Source organism: Nannospalax galili, unplaced genomic scaffold (genome assembly GCF_000622305.1).
Source record: "Nannospalax galili isolate Female #2095 unplaced genomic scaffold, S.galili_v1.0 scaffold227, whole genome shotgun sequence".
Taxonomy (NCBI): Eukaryota; Metazoa; Chordata; class Mammalia; order Rodentia; family Spalacidae; genus Nannospalax; species Nannospalax galili.
In genome coordinates this window covers 135,308-155,403 of record NW_008360303.1, presented here as the reverse complement: position 1 = coordinate 155,403, position 20,096 = coordinate 135,308, and the positions used below count along the sequence as shown (strand labels likewise).

Below are 20,096 nucleotides of genomic sequence, written 5' to 3'. Positions count from 1 at the left end.
TTATTATTTATTAAACTAGCTACATTTTATAAAACACGTAATTGTAGTTCTCCTACATGTCTAACCTAATAAATGTTAAATTTTTATTTGATAATTTACAGGTTTTAAGAATATCTTGTATAAACTTTCTATTAATTACTTGTCATAGGTTAACTATTATTTGAAGTATTTGTGTGAAGCATTCTACTGCAATAAAACCATTTTCAAATTATCTACTATACATGTTATACAATGAGCACATTTATGTGGACTTATCCATTCTGGGAAGAAGTTTGAAAAGGATTAGGGTTACCAGCAGACTGTGTCTGAATTCTAACTCTACCCACAACTGTATGTGGGACACTTTACCAGTTACTAGCATTTATGACCTTTTTGCGTCCGTGGTCACATGGGAATGAAATGCACTATTATTTTTGAGGTTAAATGAGGGAAGGTATGTGACATGTTTAGCATAATACAGAAGAAATTATAAACATTGAAATCACTGTGGTGAATTTAGTGTTATAATAAATATTAGCTTTCAGTTTGTTCATAAATACCAAAACTTGTTCTCTCAAAGAATTACAAATGCACAAAAATCCAAATTTTCAAATGTTAAATATTAATGAACAAAGACTAATCTTTAAAATAGTTTCATGTTACCTAATTCTGAAAAGGAAACACTCCACTACTTCTAGCCCTGTCAGTATATAAATCATCAAAATTGCATCTTCTGGGTAAGAAACAGGTCAGGAAATGGCAAATATTTCAAGCATTGTCAGAGGCCAGAAGGAGTATCCCTTCAGAGAATTGAAAGACAACTTATCCTTTCATAATAATTTCAACATTTTGTGGACCTTAATTTATAGTAAAAACTCTAGCAACTCTAATTCTCTTTATCTCTAATAATCGAAATGCGCGCGTATATACAGAATCCAAAATACACAGTACATCCTTATAATTCAAAACGTTCTTTCTTTCTTTTATCCTTAGTTCTGCATTATCTCCCAGACATTTTTCTTTCTGTTTTCACTGTTTCCCTTGTTGACAGTGTTGCAAACAATGAGAAGAGCATACAGTTATTTGAGAACTTTGAACTTTTACAAAGATACTTTTATATTTACAAAGGTCTTCGAAGAACATTCCTTCTCACGGAAATATTTTAATTGAATTTTTGTGTATTTCATACAGAACATGTTAATCATCTCTATGCCCCCTTCCCCACTGGCACCTCCCATAGCCCGCCCCACTGGATTTCATGCATTCTGTCATTTGTGTCAAGGCTTAGGGAGTCAAGCTAGTGTCCACAGATGTCCGTTGGTGCAAGTTCATCCACTGTGGTCTAGTCAGCCTATGTAGAGTCTCTCCCTTCCTGATGAGCGCTTCCTCACCCAGCAGTCATCACCTGCCCATAGTTCCTGAGCTAAGAGTGGGGGCTGCTTTTGTCTTTGGCTCTCTCTAAGACTTATGCTGTCTTAATTGGACCTACTCTCTGTGCTCAGCTCTCTCAGGAGTGACAGTGTGGTCCTCCTGTTCGGTAGTTCCCCAGGCATTCTGTCATGCCACTTCACTTGCTCTGCGCACAGCACTGTAGAATGTTCAAGCTAAACAATGTGGCTACACTTTTCTATAGGCTTCATCACTGTATTCCCCCAGCATGCCGAAAGCCACTGCTCCTTTCCATTGAAGATCTTATACCTGCGACTATCTAGAGTTAGTCAACCAGCCCAATCTTCTTTTTTTAAATATTGTATTTGTTATTTTTATTTTATGTGTGTGAATATATTGCCTGCATGTATGTATGCACACCATGTCATGCAATGCCCATGGAGGTCAGAAGAGGGTGTTGGGTTCCCTTAGAACTGGAGTTACAGATAGTTGCTAGCCTTCGTGTGGGTGCTAAGAATCTAACCTGGGTCCTCTGTCAAAGCAGCCAATGCTCTTTACCACTCCACCATCTCTCCAGCTCCCAACCACATTCTTCTTGATGCTAGAAAATAACTCTTCTGTCACTGGAGAATTTACATATGAATAGGAAGGTAGATGTCCATGATGGAGTGGATTTGCTTAGATTTTATTTTTCTGTGTTTTACCTGATGGCCACTCTTCATTCAAATGAATGCCCTTCCCTAGCCAGGCTCCTCTCTGCCGTATGTATTAGCACATATTTCACTGAGTTGCTTTTAATTTTAATATTACATTAAATGCTACATTTCAGTTTGTAAATGGATATTTTAATACAAGCACATTTCAAGTGACCATACAATAATTTTAGAATTCATACAAAATTTAATATTAAAGTCATAAAATACAAGATGTATAGTCAAGTAACAGGTTGTAAGAGGAACAAAAGCTCTTCAATGTGAAAATGAATCTAAGATTTAGAGTCATCCTCAATTTATGAAAGGAAGAAACTGGCCAAAGCAAATCTTTTTAAAATGCCCATTTAAATGAAAAACCACTATTGCAAAACACTCTCCAAAATAATTTCCAAAATAATTTTCACCTTTAGAATTCAGAAAATCCAAAAAAAAAAAAAAAAAAGAAAGAAAGAAAGAAATTCGGAGACCCAGAACTTGGGAAGGAAATCAGTGGAAGATAGCAAAATCAAAATCGATTCCTGGTTTCTCTCTCTCTCGCTCGCTCTCTCGCTCTCGCTCTCGCTCTCTCTTTCCCCTCTGCTCCCCTCTCCTCTTTTTCTATCAATTCTCTTTTTATTATATGAAAATACAACAAATGCCGCAATAACAAGGAAGTACAGTCAATCCCTTAAAAAGAAGTAAAAGTTTTAGTAAGTTACAAAATGTAATAGACCATAAAAGTGTAATGAGCACTTTACAAAACCATACTTAGGACTGTCAAATTGCTTTGCAATTCAAGCCTTTGTAAGGATGACTAGATATGAGACTACATCTATTTGATTGTCAGTTGTTTTAATATAAAATTTGAATTGGCTCACCTTTCTCCCTTGTAAATCACAACTGCATAATTCAACTGTTTTGGTGAAGAGTGATGTCCCGTGGATGGGGACTTATTTCATCAGGATCTTTGTCTATTGAAATGAATAGTATATCATATATTGGTAGCTCACAAAATTTACATCTTAAATCTGATTTATTATTTTTAGATCACATCCCCCATAATATTCCTTCTTCAGAAAACTTCAGTCTATAAATTTTTGACTGCTTTGTAAAATATATTACACTGTCCTGACAGATTCCTACATTTAAATAAATCAGTCCAAAACTAGAAGTATAACAGCTTAAGGAGAAATAAAGTCTGACTCAGAATGGGATACTAGAAAAATCAGAGATTCAAAATCATCCATATTAAAAACGCTTAAAACTTTCCTAAACTTTCTAAAGATTCATAATAGATAGACTAGATTCAAAATAGATAAATCTGTATGCTGAAAAATTTAGAAAACTATTAATTCATTATTATTGCTATTAGAACTTCTCAGGAGTAAAACAAAATGCCACATGCATTAGCAACTAATATTTTCAGAAGAAATTCACTGTTGCTCCACAGAACCAGTATCTCTCTGATGCCATTATTATAACTTCATAATGTTAACTTGGATAATGTTAATTTCCTGCTATCAACCTCGTGTTGCTCTGACTGTTCACTTTGGAAAAGCATTAGATAACTTTTCATCTTTGGCAGTATCATTAATGTCATGAAGCTCATTTTACGATGTCATTCAACACATATAGCTCTGTTACTATACATTGTCAAGGAAAAAGATCACAATGCTATTGTCAAGGGTAGATGTTGTTTCTACAGGTCTCCAGCAGCAGGAGCAATGGCATGGTCTGAAAATATGGACACACTCTTGGCTAACCAAGGTAAGATCCAGGTAGTAGTACATTTGAAAGGATGCTAATTAAATGTAAATCATTGAGTTTTGAAAACGACATTTTATATAAATGCTTGATTTGATCAATATTTGAGGTATAAAACTCTAAATGGCATGTAAAGTTAAAGGTCTAAATGTAAAGTCTAAGTGCAATTAGTTTGGCTTGAGGTATGATTTTAGAAACTTCATATATTAACAATAAAGGAAAATTAATTGTAACTAGTAAGCAAACAAGTTTTCCATTTTTGTAGCCTATCATTTGATCACTGATTTCCTCTGGTACAAAATGAAAGAAGTATACAAGCTATCAAAAACTGAACATTCAAATAAATCACTTGCTTACTAATCCTGCAAGCTAAAATAGAAAGTTATTAATGCATTTCATTGGGATTGTCTTCATTTTGCATTTATATATGTGAATGTGTTTATATTTAATAACATGTTTGTTTCAATATTGTAATTATGACTAATTATAAATAAAAATTTTAGGTATTCACATGAAATATTTGCATGTAAAATAGAAAATTTTCTCTAACTTTTGGTTTGCTTTATAGGCAATCTACATTACAGAACTTATTGCACATCCAGAGGAGATGGCACTATAGAGTCAGTATAGAAAATATTTATGGTTTTGTTTGTATTAATCAAATGACATTTTCATTTTTAATTAATAAAGTAAATAAAATATCAGAACACTTTAAACTAGTAAAACTAAATCCATTCTGCACGACTGCTTACTGAAACTTTTATCGAATTAGATGCATTTAACCATTCTGATTTCATTGGTCTTTAATGCCTAATTCTTAAAACAATAATATGAAATAATCTGCCTAATATCCCAAGACCAACTAAAGACATACATTAAAGATGTTATGGATCTGAAACTGTTTTTTTCTAAGATCTGAAAGTTTTTTCGAAGTATAGAATGGTAAGCTTCTTTTGTCCTTCCATATGTAATCCCAGGAATAGGTCAAATTTGGTAAGAACCCCTTAGAGTATCTCTGCTGGTTGTCATGTGGAGGGTGCAAAGGAGAGGATTTCTGTACAACAGCACTGAAGAGCAGAGGGCAGGAGGGCCCTGATTTAGAGACAAATGCTTCTATATACATATGTCCTCAGTATTTATTTAATCCACTAAAAGGTAAGAGCATAGTTTCATCTAAATAGGTGTTTGGTGCTATTTTTAATACTAAAGAATTAACAGCTGTATCTTGGGTTTGTAATACTTTAAGAACCTGAAAGACTAGTAAATCATCTAACAGTTTTTGCCCATTTTGCCTGTACTTGGTCTTGGCTTTCCCTGGTGTAGCTTTTGATCCCTATTGCTGACCAGCTCTGTTTAATACCCTCTGTGACTTCTAGCAGAGGAATCCATTCTATTCTGTACACTGTCTTCAAAGAATGGCTTCAGCTGTATGTAGTGTGCTATTCCAAAATCATTGGAATGATTTCAATGCTGAAATTTATGTACAACATAGAAAAATAAGTCAATAAAATATTGTGTCTAAGACAGAATAAACTAACTCTACCTTTAGTTTTATTTTCTTGTCTTGTGTACTAGATTAAAGCATTGAAGAAATGCATTTCTGAGAGTGAGACTTTTTTAAAACCTAAAAGCAAGAGAAAAATAGTGATAGCTTCTTCCATGTCTAGGATGTATTCAGATAATCCTCACAGAGAAAAGTGTCAGATGAATATGACACACAAAAAATATTGTCAGACTTGAATCTGAGTATTCTTTCATTATTAAAGTATATTTCATCTGAAATGTTTAGACCTTAAAAGTACATTTTCTGTGATTGACTCACAGAAAACTTTAACTGTTACCAAGAATTTTATAATCTAAATTTTTGGCAGAAAAGCTTATTGTACAGTTAATTAAATTCTCTTATAATGCCTATTTATTAATCATACCCACATTCTACAATATGTGTCCTAAGAATTTTAATTGGTATCACAGATTTTGCAAAGAATTGTCATTTTAACATTGTTTCAAATAATAAAAAAATGTTAATCCATTTTTGTTCCAATGTTAGACATTGAGGACTTTGTGCTAGAAAGTTATGCTTTATTTTCTCTTACTAAATTTCACTTTTGTTTCCTATCTGCAGCAGTTTATAAAAAATTGGCAGACCCTGATCCTTTCACGTTTTCAACTATTTTCTTTTACCGTAGTCAATTTTTTCGACCCTCTAATTTTCCATAATCCTACTTCTTCCCTACTTTGAAGAATGGGAATATCAACTGCTCAGAACACCTGCAAATGGGGCCTTACGGTGGAGGGGGAAACCACCAGTGTTTTGGAAGGCAAATGCCTCTGAGCAGCAAAAGCAGTAAAATACATGCGCATTCTCTGAGACATGCAGCAGCACTCAAAAACAGATCTGCCAAATGCAAACTTCAGAACTGAATAGCATGGCTTTTATAAGGTTTAGAAAGTGTAGCATGCTACAATTGTCTAATCAAAATAGGAGGTCTGGATATGATCTTTCTATCACACCTTGGAACTAGAGGCATGCTCTTAATCATACTTAGCCCAAAATATACAGCACGAATCACCATTTGAAATGAGCTGTGGGTGTTTCAAAGCGGATACTTCAAGGCACATTTTGATGAGGACTACAGAAAAGTCAAAGTCTAAAAAGGCATTCACAAACTGAAATCTTTTGAAGCAGGGAAACAATGTACATTTGGGTGGAGGTAAGCTAAAGGGGGTAGATGAGACATATGGGCTCGTAGAGTCTGAGATGTAACTGTGGTCATTAGATTTTTTTAAGTTCATAACCTGGTCAATACAAAGGAAATGAACATACAAATAAGTTGGCCTGTGTGCAGCCCCTAGTCCAAAGTTGCCAGAGAAACATTTGGTCATGAGAAAACTTGGCAGCAGGAAGGAAAACTCCATGCACCTGGACCAACAGGGAGAATGTGAGGCATCTCCCATTGAATACATTGATTAAAGCAACATTGGAAATTTCACTCACAATATAAAATTGTTCATCACCAAAAAAGAAAAGAAACATTCACACTAAATACCTTTGTAGGTACTTTTGCAGTTTAAAGGATCATATTTTTTCAATATTGTCATCCCGATCCAATTAAGGCTAGCATTGCCTCTTTTGCTTTAAGCCCAAACAAATGCACTTTAATCCCTTAGTTTCAAGGTCTGTTTCACAAACTTGTAGCAAAAAAGATGTTTTTACTCTGGTTAGTGTAGCATATCTAATTTGACCTACACAGTGCAACTGGTCTCCAGCACTAAGCCCAATGCGTTTCCTATCTAGTAACCATCAAATCCTTTTCCAAAGTATAATTATAGACTTTCAGACCTAGAAATAGAAAATATAAGTTTGGTTAATGGAGTTGATTTTAAAAATATAAATAAAAATATTTTATACCTATGATTACTCATCAAAAATAAAGTTTTCTAAAGTTGGAAACTATAACATATAAAATTACATTAATTAAAATGATAAATATTTGCATTGAATATTAAGTGCTCATGTGATACAATGTATTATTTTGGTCATGTTACCATTCTGTATATTACACAATTTTTTCACAATTTTTAGCTGGTTTGGACGCTTTCCGAACATTTCTAAAGTCAGAATTTAGTGAAGAAAATGTTGAGTTCTGGCTTGCCTGTGAAGATTTTAAGAAAACAGAAAGTAGAGAAAAGATTACTTCTAAAGCCAAGATGATTTATTCTGAATTCATTGTAGCTGATGCACCAAAAGAGGTGAGTATAATACTTCAGAATATTAAAGATGAATCCCACACAGGTCTAATCACAGTTAGAAGCAGAATTATCTCTGTCTAAAGAGTAATTGAATCACTGCTGTCTTCAAATAGAAAATATCAATAAACCCCAGAATCATTCTTTAAGTTTTTCTTCTTTTACTAACTTAGTACCCACTACGTAAGGTCCACATATGACCAATATCTCTTTTTTTTTTTTGGCACCAATATGCAGTCTTCTTAAAAACAATGTATAATATCTCAAACTAAACAGCTTTAAAGTCAACTTGATAAAAGTCTGTTTTAAAATGTTGGATTCTCAATACAATTTCTTTTCTCTTTTCAAAGCCATGGAGTGAAGCAAGGTCAATTTAGTAAGCCAGTGTTTTTAAATTTTTTTAAATTAATACATGTGAAGGAAAATAATCAATCCAGTGACATGCAACCAATTTTCATTTTTAATAGCTTTAGAGTCCACTTTGTAGCATATAATAATATCCTACATTCCAAAAGGGGTTTTGCTTACTTTTGTATCTTTGATGATGAAGATAGGTCAGAGATGTGAAGCATTTATGAAATGACCAGGTCCTATACAGTTAAAGAAAATGCAAAGAGCCTCAGAGAAAAATCTAGATCAATTCTCATAATAGCTCTTGAAAAAGTCATTGTTTTCTAATTTTTATTATGTGTGCTTGCATGTGTCTATGTCTGTGTGTAAGTCTTTTGGTACAGAATGTCTCATTTGTATTTGGCTTAATTTCCAATAAGTCAATACAAAGACTGAATGAACATCTACATATTCTCATATTAATTGTAAGCAATATTTAAGTAGTTTAAATTTTAGAACTCATATGGATGCCTTGAAAACATATAACATAAGCAAAATCTTATTGCATAAATAACAGGAAAACAGAAATTTGTGTTAAATTACTAGTATTGTTCATCAGTTCACAGTACAGGTCGTCATTCTTACAAAGGTAAGTTACTGGTCTCCTTATTATGACAGATAGTAAAATTTTGGACCCAAAATTGGGATTTGTGGCATGACAAAGATAGTGATGTTTATGAACAGAATATAAAGTAGATGGAATGGAAACAACATTGAAATTTGAACATAAAATTACCAGTAGTTCATCTTTAGATGGACATTAATTATTAACTGCAGTTATTATTTGTCTAGTATAACATTAAAAGATACATGAAGCATTGAAGTGTGGCTGGGAATTCACAGGGTGAAAAAGAATTAGATCCCCTGTAGAGTTACTTCAAAACTCATTCAAGCCACCATCAAAAAATCAATACATAATTTTGAAACATTTAAAATGTAGTACGTAAGATTTGCCAAGTTGATTATTGTGTCATTTCCTAAAAGGCTTTGAAACCAACTCTAAAAATATGTTTATTACAATAATACTAGTTGAAACTTTGGAGTTTTTCCTTCCTTACAAATCTATCTAATGAATGGTGTTATTTCAACATTAGCAAACATCATTCATGAAAAACTCTTAAAACATCGGCTGAATGCAAAGTTACAATATACAATTAATTACCAATTTTGGCAAAAAACAGTTTTATTTTACTAACCTGTCTTTCTAAAATCAACATATTCTGTAATAATTCATCTAAATAGTGCAGTTACTACATTGGAATTTTTATAATGCAGTTACCATTTTGGAAATACATAAAACTTTTATAGCTTTTCAACCTATAAGTTAGGTTATTTCAAAGCTTCTTCAAAATATATTATACACTACAGAATTCATTAAGAATAAGTGTGTGTGTGTGTGTGCATGTGTGTATATAGATATAACCATTCTCATTCTTTTTACTTACTATAATTGTTTTGAATGTAAATACTTTAGGGCATTTGACTACTGTATTTTTATATCAACTATAGTCTTCAAAGTATTTCTCTATCATGAATCAGTTACATATTAAGGATAATATGCTTGTTAATAAGTTTATTCATTAAAATGAATTTTTGAGTTGTCTGTTCCCACAATGAAGTCATGAAGGTATGAGAAGAGCTTGACAAGTAGTAAAACTCCTCAAAGAGATCACATGATAAAAACACATTTAAAGTTTATTAATGGCCACAGTGGAAAACACTGATTATACCCACCTGGAGAGCTTTAGGATAGATTTGCAGAGTGGTTCACCTATAAAGAGTGGGTCATTCTGGCAAATGAAGCCAGAATATCTCAGATTGGGGACACATTGGTTTAGCAATGAGGTAGAAAGCACTGAGGTGCTTTACAGAAATTGCAAATGTTTTGATATTGACATTTCAGCAGAAGAAGACAGTGTCAGTTTGGACAGGGATGCATCATGGAGATAAAGACTCGTTTAGCTAGTACAACTTGACAAGACTAAGTGATAAATTTCATAAGTGGGTTGAAAAATATAATTATTTTCATAAGTGGAAAATTTATTTCTGCTGAGTTCTTATAAGACTATCCTCCTTTTTGCTATATTCAATTGCAGCTGTTTAACTGACTAACAAAGACTTAAATTACAACTAATTACCTTAGTAGAATGTTCTACAATGAAAAACAACAGAACAATTGCAAACTCATGTTGACAAGGTGTCTGATCTCCTTTCTTTTCCTTTCAGCTACTATTTCTTTATTTCTTTAGCTATAAAGGTGCTCAAACTTATCCAGTGTTACTTGATTGCATCTGGAACACTTACAATTACACTATACTAAACTGAACGATGACCCCTGTCTATAAACTGAGGTCATTGTCAGATTTGCATTCTCTGAAGGAAAGAGAAATTTTTAAAAATTAGAATTTCAAGTCTCTATGACAGATAGAATAACCTCAGCTGAATTTTATGCCCTCTCCTTGATAATGTCAACTTCTCTCAAATTCCCACTATAATGGTGAAGTGTTACAGCACAAAACCTGAAGTTTGCATATATCTTGACTTGGCTTCAAATCCTGACCCTCAGTCACATTGTGGTAAGCTCTTTCATCTCTGCACTTCACTTTCCTCATCCTAAACATGAAAATAATACATATATATAAACAAATGAGAAAGATGGTAAATAAGATAATATAATCAGTGCTTATTCTATATGAGAAAGGTTTTAAGAAATTTTAATCATGTTTTTCTATAATCATGTCTCTAGGTGAGTGATGGAAGTTCAAAGTACTAAAACAACCATTAGCTGATTTCTGTGAAGATTTGAAGACAAACTTTAAATTACTTGATAAAAGTAAATATGAACATATACCATAAAAATGTTTTAACAAAACATTTGTAAATTTTAACAAAACATTTCTTTAAAAAGAGGAGCTCATTAAAAAGATTATACCTTAGTGGGTTCAAGTCATTGGAAGGATTATACCTTATGGGTTGAGGAGAAAGTTCTGCATAAACAAAACTGCACAATTCAGCTATTTGAACTAAATGACTATAAAATCAAAATATTTTTAGACAAGCAGCATTTTTTAAAGTCTCACAACCTTTCATGCTAAGAAATTGAGTGACAAAGAAAAATATAGTCTCAATATTGCAATTATTAATCTTTAATTTTTGATCATTAATATCACAGTTTTTGAAATTTAACATCAAAATACTAAAAGCCTTTGAGAAAATGTTTATCCTAAAATTTTAAAAATAATATCTTCATCTTCACCAATGGCTTTTCCTACTTAAATTTCTACAGAGATGAGAGAGAGAGAAAGAGAGAATGAATGCTTTTAAGGCAGACTGTCTCTCTCCATCAGCACATTCTTTTACTGACTTAGGAAAGATTTACTAACACCCATACTACAGGTAAAAAGTGATCTGAGTTTTCTGAGCCTTTAATTCCAGAACTGGCATGCAGAAAGGCAGGTAAATCTCTATAAGCGTGAGGCCAACCTGGTCTACATAGCAAGTTAGGCCAGTTGGAGAGTTGGAGCTACAGGGAGACTCTGTCTCAAAAACAAAATAAACAACCAAAAACAATTATGAGCCTCAGTCATCCAGATCCACAGGGAGGGAGGTCCTGTCGGTTTTCAATACCTTTTTATAGGTTTACTACTCATTTTTAGGTATTTGTGAAATGGGACCTATGGGAAACTTTCATCTTTCTTCTCATTGTTTCTCTAATTTGTATGACATCTTAGGCTGTAGCAGGTTCAAATATAGAATTAGGAAGAAAAAAGTGACAAATATTTCTTGTAAATATCTAGCACATTCATACAAAAAAATCTGCATTTGAAATTAAAACACAAGGCTCATATGTTGTTTAAATTCCCCAATACTCCTATATCTCTTAACTTGGGCCTCCTGGTTTAGGGGTAGTGACAGGAAGCAATCAATCTGACTCTCTTCCAGCTGCCCTAACAAAGCAACAGCATTTGTACGTGTATATTTAGCAATCTGTGTACATCATGATTTTATATGTGTCAGCTCCTTTTCCCACAGAATTTGGAGAGGCATCTGGTTCCTATTCAATTCCATCTTTGCTTTGACTACTTGTCCAATTAATCAAGGTGCTTTTGAATTCTGTTCCTTTCATTTCTCTTGCCCAATTTAAGGGGTTAACACTACCTCCCAACTTTTATCATCTATTTCTATCACCAAAACCACTGATAACAAGTGGATACAGTCTTTTGCAGGGATGGATTCCTTCTAAATGTTGTACACTGCTATCTTTTCCTTAAAAACAGCCCTTGAGGATATATTTCAAGATATTCATTTGCTTTTAATGATGCCAAAAATGAAGTAATACAAGAAGTGTTAGTGGTGATTAAATAGAATTAGGTAACTGAAAACATGATTATAGATGGCTTTAATTTAAATAATAATTTTTAAGCTCCATGGTGAATGAGAACTAAGATGCTGGCGGCTCGGGTTTTGTAAGGTGTTTTACTTATGCATGCACACAGCTTTTGCATAATGACAGTCCCCTGCTACACTATACATTCTAAATGAGGAAAGGCCACCTCATTTGAATGTGGAAGCACAACTGAAAACTTTTCATTCAAATTATGTAAAAATAGATAAAGCACAGTTTAGGGTCGAAAGAAAGCCAACAGGTACACTTTAAATACATTCTTTCTGTGAAAATAATTTGTTGAAAGCCAAAAAAAAAATTTAAACTGCTGGTATAGAAAAAAAGGAATTTGGGTTGCATAACTTTCAGGCAACAAAACCTCACAAATATTAAAAGATTCTGGATCTTTATAATAAAATTGTTTTAAACAACCACAATAAACATCACCTGGAGAACAGGCATTACCATCAACATAGCTATGCCAAGTCCTTTTCAAAACTGACAGGATTTAAAGCCTCTAAATGGTCATGATGACATCTCAACTGTCATTTCATAAGAATCACAACCCTGTGTCCTGTTTGCTGAGACTGGCAATGTAGTAGTCTAAGATCTGTAGGATAATCCATCACCTTTAAAAAAATATGCAAATAGAACATTAGTTCTCAAAGTCCTTGAAATCAGAGTATCCATACAGACAAAATTATTTATATCAACATACAAATATATAAATATTTATTTCATTAATTGATACAGCCTTCATTCCATGCTTAGAACATAATAGTTTGAAATAGTCATCCAAGTCTGTCTTTGTAGCCCCCAAGAATCTCAGAGTGCCTTTGACCAGGAAGCTGAGAATGCTTTTCACGGAGCCACCACCTGAGAGGTGCCCATCTCCAGGACACTACAAGCTTAGTATATCATCTGTCTTACCTGTTGTGATAGAAATTTATCCAGGCATCTTCCACTGGAACCCTCTCAAAATTCACATTTGAGATGAGCTCAAAGTTGGAGGTAGAGTTCACAGACTACAGATGTCCCCAGGGGCATAGGGAAGATTAGATAGGTATGTAGATAGAAGCCACAGTCTATTTTTCCAAATTTCAAGGGAGTTAAAACAATCAATAAGGCACTCCGGATAGTCTGTTAACTAATATATATCATCAGTACTGATTTATAAGGAGCATTTAACAAAAGTTATCACTTTCTACAATGAAGCATCTTTAATTAGCTTCCCAAACTGGGTTTCATCCATCCTGGCTGACTGTTCTTTAGGAGTTTCTTTTACTGTTCCTACTTATAACTTCACATGCACTTGCTGTGCGGAAAATACTTAAGCCTTTGTTTGCACTGCATTTATACTTGCTTTTCCCTTAATCTTTTCTAGTGTTGTGGTTCTACATAGCATCCCAAACCTGGAAAATCAAAGCTGAGTTCTGATTTTTTCCATTCACAGCTTTCATATACCTAAAGCTTCCCCATCTCACTTAACGTCAACTCTAGTTTGCCATCATTTTGTCTAGATCACTCAGTCATCTCTTCACTTTTTTCTTTCTCTCATAGAACACATCTAATTTATCATCACTTTCCATCATTCTTTAGACTATGTCTCAAATCCAGCCACACGGTTCATAATGATTCAGGGATAAGTCTTCTTTGTTCCACTTTCTCAATATGCTTGGAAAATACCTGTTACATCTCAGTAACATTACTCTCTAATCTACCATCAATTGCCTACCTGCCTTATAAATTTTCCTAGTTTTTCTTTCCTGTACCCATACCTAGCTGGTAATGTATTTTTTAACGTGTTTACATTAGTCCTTTACTTAAAATTTTCCCCATTGTTCTCACAATAAGTAAAAGACTCTTGAATAAAGCCTACATGGTGAGGCAGTCTGGCACCAAGTAGCCAGGCATAGGGCACATGCCTTTAATCCCAACACTCACTGCAGTCAGAGGCAAGTGCATCAGGTGGATCTCTGTGAGTTTGAGGCCAGCCTGGTCTACATAGCAAGTTCGAGTACCCTGTCTAGAAACAAACAATCAAACTTACCTACCGGGCTTCTTCCAGACACCCCTCCCACAGGCAAGTCCCTTGTCTAATATTTTCTGTTCACATTAATACTTCAAAGGTCAGCTTAAACTCTCATTTTCCTGAGAAAGCTTTGTTTCTAGAAAGCATTAATTTTCTATTGGATTGCTTCCTCAAAAATCTTTTTACCTTGATCTTATTTATATCTTCAGATCCTAGCACAGTTCCTAAGCAGCTATTCAATAAATATCAAATGAGTTAATCTCAAGGAAGACTATAAATAAAATGACTCGTTTTCATATATATGTTACAGTTTCTCAAACAATAGGGGTAATAATAGTAATCATCCTCTACTTATGTGTGACAGTTAATATAAAGTAGCCATATGAACACTTAGCACATCAGTAATAATATTCAATTTTAAATTAGTGTATGCATATTTAAAACAATCTTTGAATATCCTTGCAATTTACTTCAGAGTTGAAGCCATTATTCAAAATATTTTACATTGTAATGACAGAACTGGAAAGTAAAACACTAGAATAGAAGATGGTACAGAATACTGAGAAAGAATATCTGTTCTTTTGATATTTCATGTATATGGAGCATGAGCAATTAGGGAAAATAATCTTAAAGTTACTAAATAAAAGATGGGTTAATTCCATTTCCTGAACAGCTGAAAGACTTCGTAGTGACAAATCTCCTTTCTTGGATAATCAAAATAAAATGCTTAACATTAACAAAAGCTTTTGTATCCAAACCTGCTTAAAGCAAAACTGTTAATTTTGTTTTACAACAAAATTACATATAATGGCAAGAAAATAACACACATGTCTGTGATTTAAGAAGGCTTCTTGGGGAATATTCATCACAAATTCAATCATATGGTAAGAAAATCTATACAGGATACAATCCTGGAGATAGGAGGTTAAAATTAGATGAGAAAACAGTATGAAAGGTTTTAGGGAGATTCTCTTTGGTAACAGACAAGAGAACAACTCTGTGTAAACTACCAACACCAAGCAGTAACTGATGTGGGAACAGCACATTGATGCAGGGAGAGAGGAAACTCAGCTGTCACAATGGGATGTTTGACATAAATGTCACAGAAAACAATGGGGTTTCAGCAGAATATTCATGTGATAAAAGTAAAATTTGGTGAAATTGAGGTAATAATACTGTCCACAGTGTTAAGAATGTGTCATAAGAAATATTAGAGAGGAAGGAAAGAGGTTAACTATTAAAGCCTAAACTGTAGACTAGACACAAGAGAGAGAATGATAAAGATGACTGTGGAGTTCCAGGATCAAAGGCACAATTCACACACATAAACACACACACACACACACACACACACACACGCACACACACATACTTCTCAGAGAAGAACTGTCAGGAATGACACATATGTGTCACGCTTAACAACTTGTAGAAAAATAATGGCATTTATGTAAATATGTGGATGTCATGTTTTTGCCACTGACATTAAATGGAATTGCCAAGATACATCTTCATAAATCTACTGATTATCTCCTGGGAATGAAGATCTGCTCATCACTTAGCTATCAATAGCTGAGGTTGGCAGTTCCTTGGAAGGAAAAGAGGCAAATCAGAAATGAGGGTAAGCGAGAAGTACAAGGTGAATACATTTTAAAAAGATTGTGATTCAACATTAGTATGTTGAAATTTTATTTAAATTTTAAAAATGGTTTTGAATAAATATACAGTGTCTCTTCACTTGATTTTCACAATATGTATTTATTTGGTCCTTCTGCTATGTGAAGGATACAACTTTAAATATCTGTCACAGAAAAAAATGGGGAGATCATAAAGTGATTTTAAAAATCTACAAGTAAATTCCACAAAGTAAGTGTTCCTTGGATTTTAGTCTTGAAGACAAAATGTGTAAAGCGCAACTTTCAGTTAAACTAGGATAGTATGAAAAACATATTCAGATATAGCAAAAAGTAAAGAATTTACTGAGAATTTTCCAGTGTGGTGGGAAGACAAGAGCATACCCAGAAGCAGAGGGGTTATAGCACAGTGGTACAGCAACTGACTGCAGAATGTACAGAGAAGAAAAGGGTAAGTCAGGACTACATTGCAAAGGTCATGAAGGCCAAAATCAGGCATTTGTACTTTTTAAATAAAGAATGAGAAATCATTGCATGTGTACAATTACAATAATGATGGCAAAGATGATGATGGCAGTGGCAATAATTGTGGTGGTGATGATGATGATGATGATGATGATCCTGATGTGGTGACAGGAGGTATCACAATATAGTAGACACTTATTAGCCTTATTGTCAGTAAAACTCCCTTAATAAGTGTCTAATTGTAAGATTGAGTTGCTATATTCATCATTAGGAGACATACAAATCATTCGAAGAGTCTGTTGAAGAATTACCATAAATCTAAATGAAGAAACAAGCAGGAAACATTCTCTTATCTCCATTACACAAGATAGCCATAGCCATATGAGACAAGCCAGTATAGGTATCTGAAAAACACTACAAGATCTTGATAATTGTCACACTTCCACAAATCTACTGCAAAGAAAGCCAAAAGCCTTATCAGATTTTTTTCACTTCATGCCAGCCATCCAGGCAAGTGGTTCTTTAGAACGTAACACATTCTTTTTTGCAGGAGTCTGCATTTTTGTTTATTCTACCAGACATCTGTCTCCAAATTCTTATAGACCTGGCTTTTTATTGTTCAACTTTAAATGTAAGATAATATTAATTTTATTGAAAATCTTTTCCCAAAATGCAGATAGCATTTGGCATACTATAGGCATCCATAACTATGTGGGAAATCAATAAATTAATGAACCACCTCAATTTAATTCTTACATCAGCTGATTCACATATTCTCAACAGATTAAAGATAAAGAAACAGACTCTCAGAAATATCAAGTCCAATCATGCAAGGTCACCAGGTGATAAGTGTTAAAGGGCAGATTTGAAAATGGCCTTGCACCATCTTGCATAAAAGGGGCAAAGCGAATCCAGGTGGTGAGGTCTTTAAGAAAGTTTCAACATTTTATCTGGATCTTTGATAAAGAACAAAAGAAGCTGATCAAAGGAATAAAGTTATATAAGTATTTTTGGATCAGTGACTATCTGAAATTCTTAAAGAAAGACACTATTTGAGAGCAGTGATGCACTTTTGATGGATCTATTCAAATTATTTTCTTCTATTCTTCTCCCAAGAATAATATTTACTAAAATATTTTAATATTATTTGTCTGATTGATCAATAAAATATTTTAAGATAAATGGTATTACTTCTCTTTAATTGAACACGTAAGGAAAATACAAAATCTCTTTATTCACACAAATAGCAAGTCAGCTATTTAATGGTAGCTGAGGAAAATTTTAATTGCAGTTTCGTCTATCATTTAGCTTCATTTCATAAGTGATCATTTATATTTTTTATCAAGTCCTAAGATTATAGTATTTTATAATCTCTCACATAGTCTCCTGAGATGTTTTTGTTGTATTCAATATGTATCTATTGATTTCCTGTTATGTGGTGATATGTATTCATCAAAGTGCTGGAAAATAGTCACAAATGAGATACAGTACCTGTGTTTGGTTAAAATATTAAAATTCAAATAAACATTTTTAATTTATTTTTTGTTATTTTATGTGTATGAGTGTTTTGCTTGCAAATGTGAATGCACCCATGTCCGGTAATGTTCACGGAGACCTGAAGAGGACATTGGATCCTCTGGAACTGGAGTTATGGAGTATTAGCAACCATGTGGGTGCTAAGAACCAAACCCAGGACCTCTGCAAGAGCAGCCAGTGCTCTTAAATGCAGAGGCATTCTTCCAGCCCCATAATACAATTAATTTTTAAGCTTCATGAATGATTTCAGTTTAAATTAGTTGCCTTGGAAAAGAAATTTTTGCTACTCAAATATCCTGGAATTTGAGTAGAGATGGGTAAGTTATCATCTTAAAAATTTTGGTTGTAATTTACCTATTTTTTTCATGCGAATAATGTATTCTTATACAATCGATCTCTATTAGACTCTGCTCTGGGAGTGGTAAGGGGACATGTGCATGTATGCGTGCATGAGTGTGTGTGTGTGTCTATGTGTCTATGTGTGTCTGTGTCTGTGTGTCTGTGTGATTGAACATACATATATTTTACTTATACAGTGTATAAAAGCTGTGAAGAAAGATGTAATTTGGTTTATTTTGTTAAATTAAAGCACAATAGAGTAGACAGAAAAGCAATGCTTTAGGAACCCAAACAGGCTGCTGAATGTTAGAAGAATGGGAATGGTGAAAGTCAATTGAATTAATATAGTAGTATAGTATAGGATAGTATAGTATAGTATATTTTAGTATATGATAGTTCCACTTACATAAAGTACACTTACAGAATTCAGGTCAAAGTACTAGAAAAACAAAATAGTATTTAAGGAAAGACATTTAAAATCATAAAGTATCTTGCTTTATATACTTTGATTTTTGCAGTCTCAAAATGCTTTGGGACACTAACTTTTCATAATAGGCCTTAGTACAAATGACAGAATGTATGAACTCTAGTGGGGAGATGCTATGGGAGGGTGCCAAAGGGGAAGGGGAAGGGGTACGAAGATGATTTTATGCATGAAATACACAAAAATTAAATAAAAATTAATTTTTAAAAATGAAGCCTTGGCTATTTCCTGTCACTGCCACTCCTCTCAAACAGGAAAAATGATTAAACTGAGCATATGTTCACCATGCCAGAGCACAAATGCATGACCTTGTTGCTGGTTTCCGTTACATTAACTTTGTGTTTGGGGGAAAAAAATCCATTGATATGTGTATCTAGTATCCCAATAAGCTATGTGCTCTTTGATTCATCCAATCTAATGACATACAACCTTGTTTTCTACAGATTAACATTGACTTCAGTACCAGAGACCTCATCTCAAAGAATATTGCTGAACCAACCCTCAAATGCTTTGATGAGGCTCAGAAATTAGTCTATAGTCTCATGGCCAAAGATTCTTTCCCGCGTTTCCTAAAGTCAGAAGTTTATAGGAAACTGGTAAATAGCCAACAAGTTGGAAATCATAAGAGATGGCTGCCATTTTTGTGAAGAAGGTAAATGATAAAATAGCTGATATGTTTCAAGGCTAAAATATTTAAAATATACAAACACAAAGCAAACTTTTTAGAATTTAGAAAACATTTTTACTCTAAAGAAATTCAAATATATATATGTGTGTGTGTGTGTGTGTGTGCGTATGTGTGTCATTTTATCAGGTTCTTTAAAATTACTTGAAGAAACAGGAGTTCATGGAGATAGATATGCTTTTCCTCCATAAATGAATATTCTTAAACATTATAAATTCAAAGAAACTCTATCTTTATGTCACAGAGTGGGAGACTGCTTAGCATCATCTATAAGATTTCAAACATTTTCATTATCTAAAAACCTCATTTTGGTAAAAGGAAAAATTCCAAGCCAAAACATAACCTTGCAGTTAGTGGATTTAACTATTCCTTGTGAGCTCTTTCTTTTCAACTATCACTAATAATGTGAGGGTTGTCTTAACTACTGTGACTCAACAGCTTAAAAGATTAACTTTAATGGATGTAAGTACATCTCTGTCTAACTCTGATGGTCTTGATGGTTCTAGAGAGCATAGAGAGCAACATATTTCAAAATCTATTACTTGGCTCAATTTAATAGGATGGCATAGATGTGCA

General features: G+C 33.5%; 1 protein-coding gene across 1 annotated transcript in view; it reads left to right on the top strand.

Annotated features, from left to right (window-relative positions):
- The window catches only part of Rgs21 (regulator of G protein signaling 21), a 20,619-nt gene extending 1,137 nt beyond the window's left edge, over positions 1-19,482 (top strand). The window contains exons 2-4 of the mRNA XM_008824253.1: positions 3,751-3,827; positions 7,411-7,577; positions 19,279-19,482. Of these exons, the coding sequence (XP_008822475.1) occupies positions 3,751-3,827; positions 7,411-7,577; positions 19,279-19,482 (448 nt within the window). The remainder of the gene's footprint in view (positions 1-3,750; positions 3,828-7,410; positions 7,578-19,278) is intronic.
- The last annotated feature ends 614 nt before the right edge of the window (positions 19,483-20,096 follow it).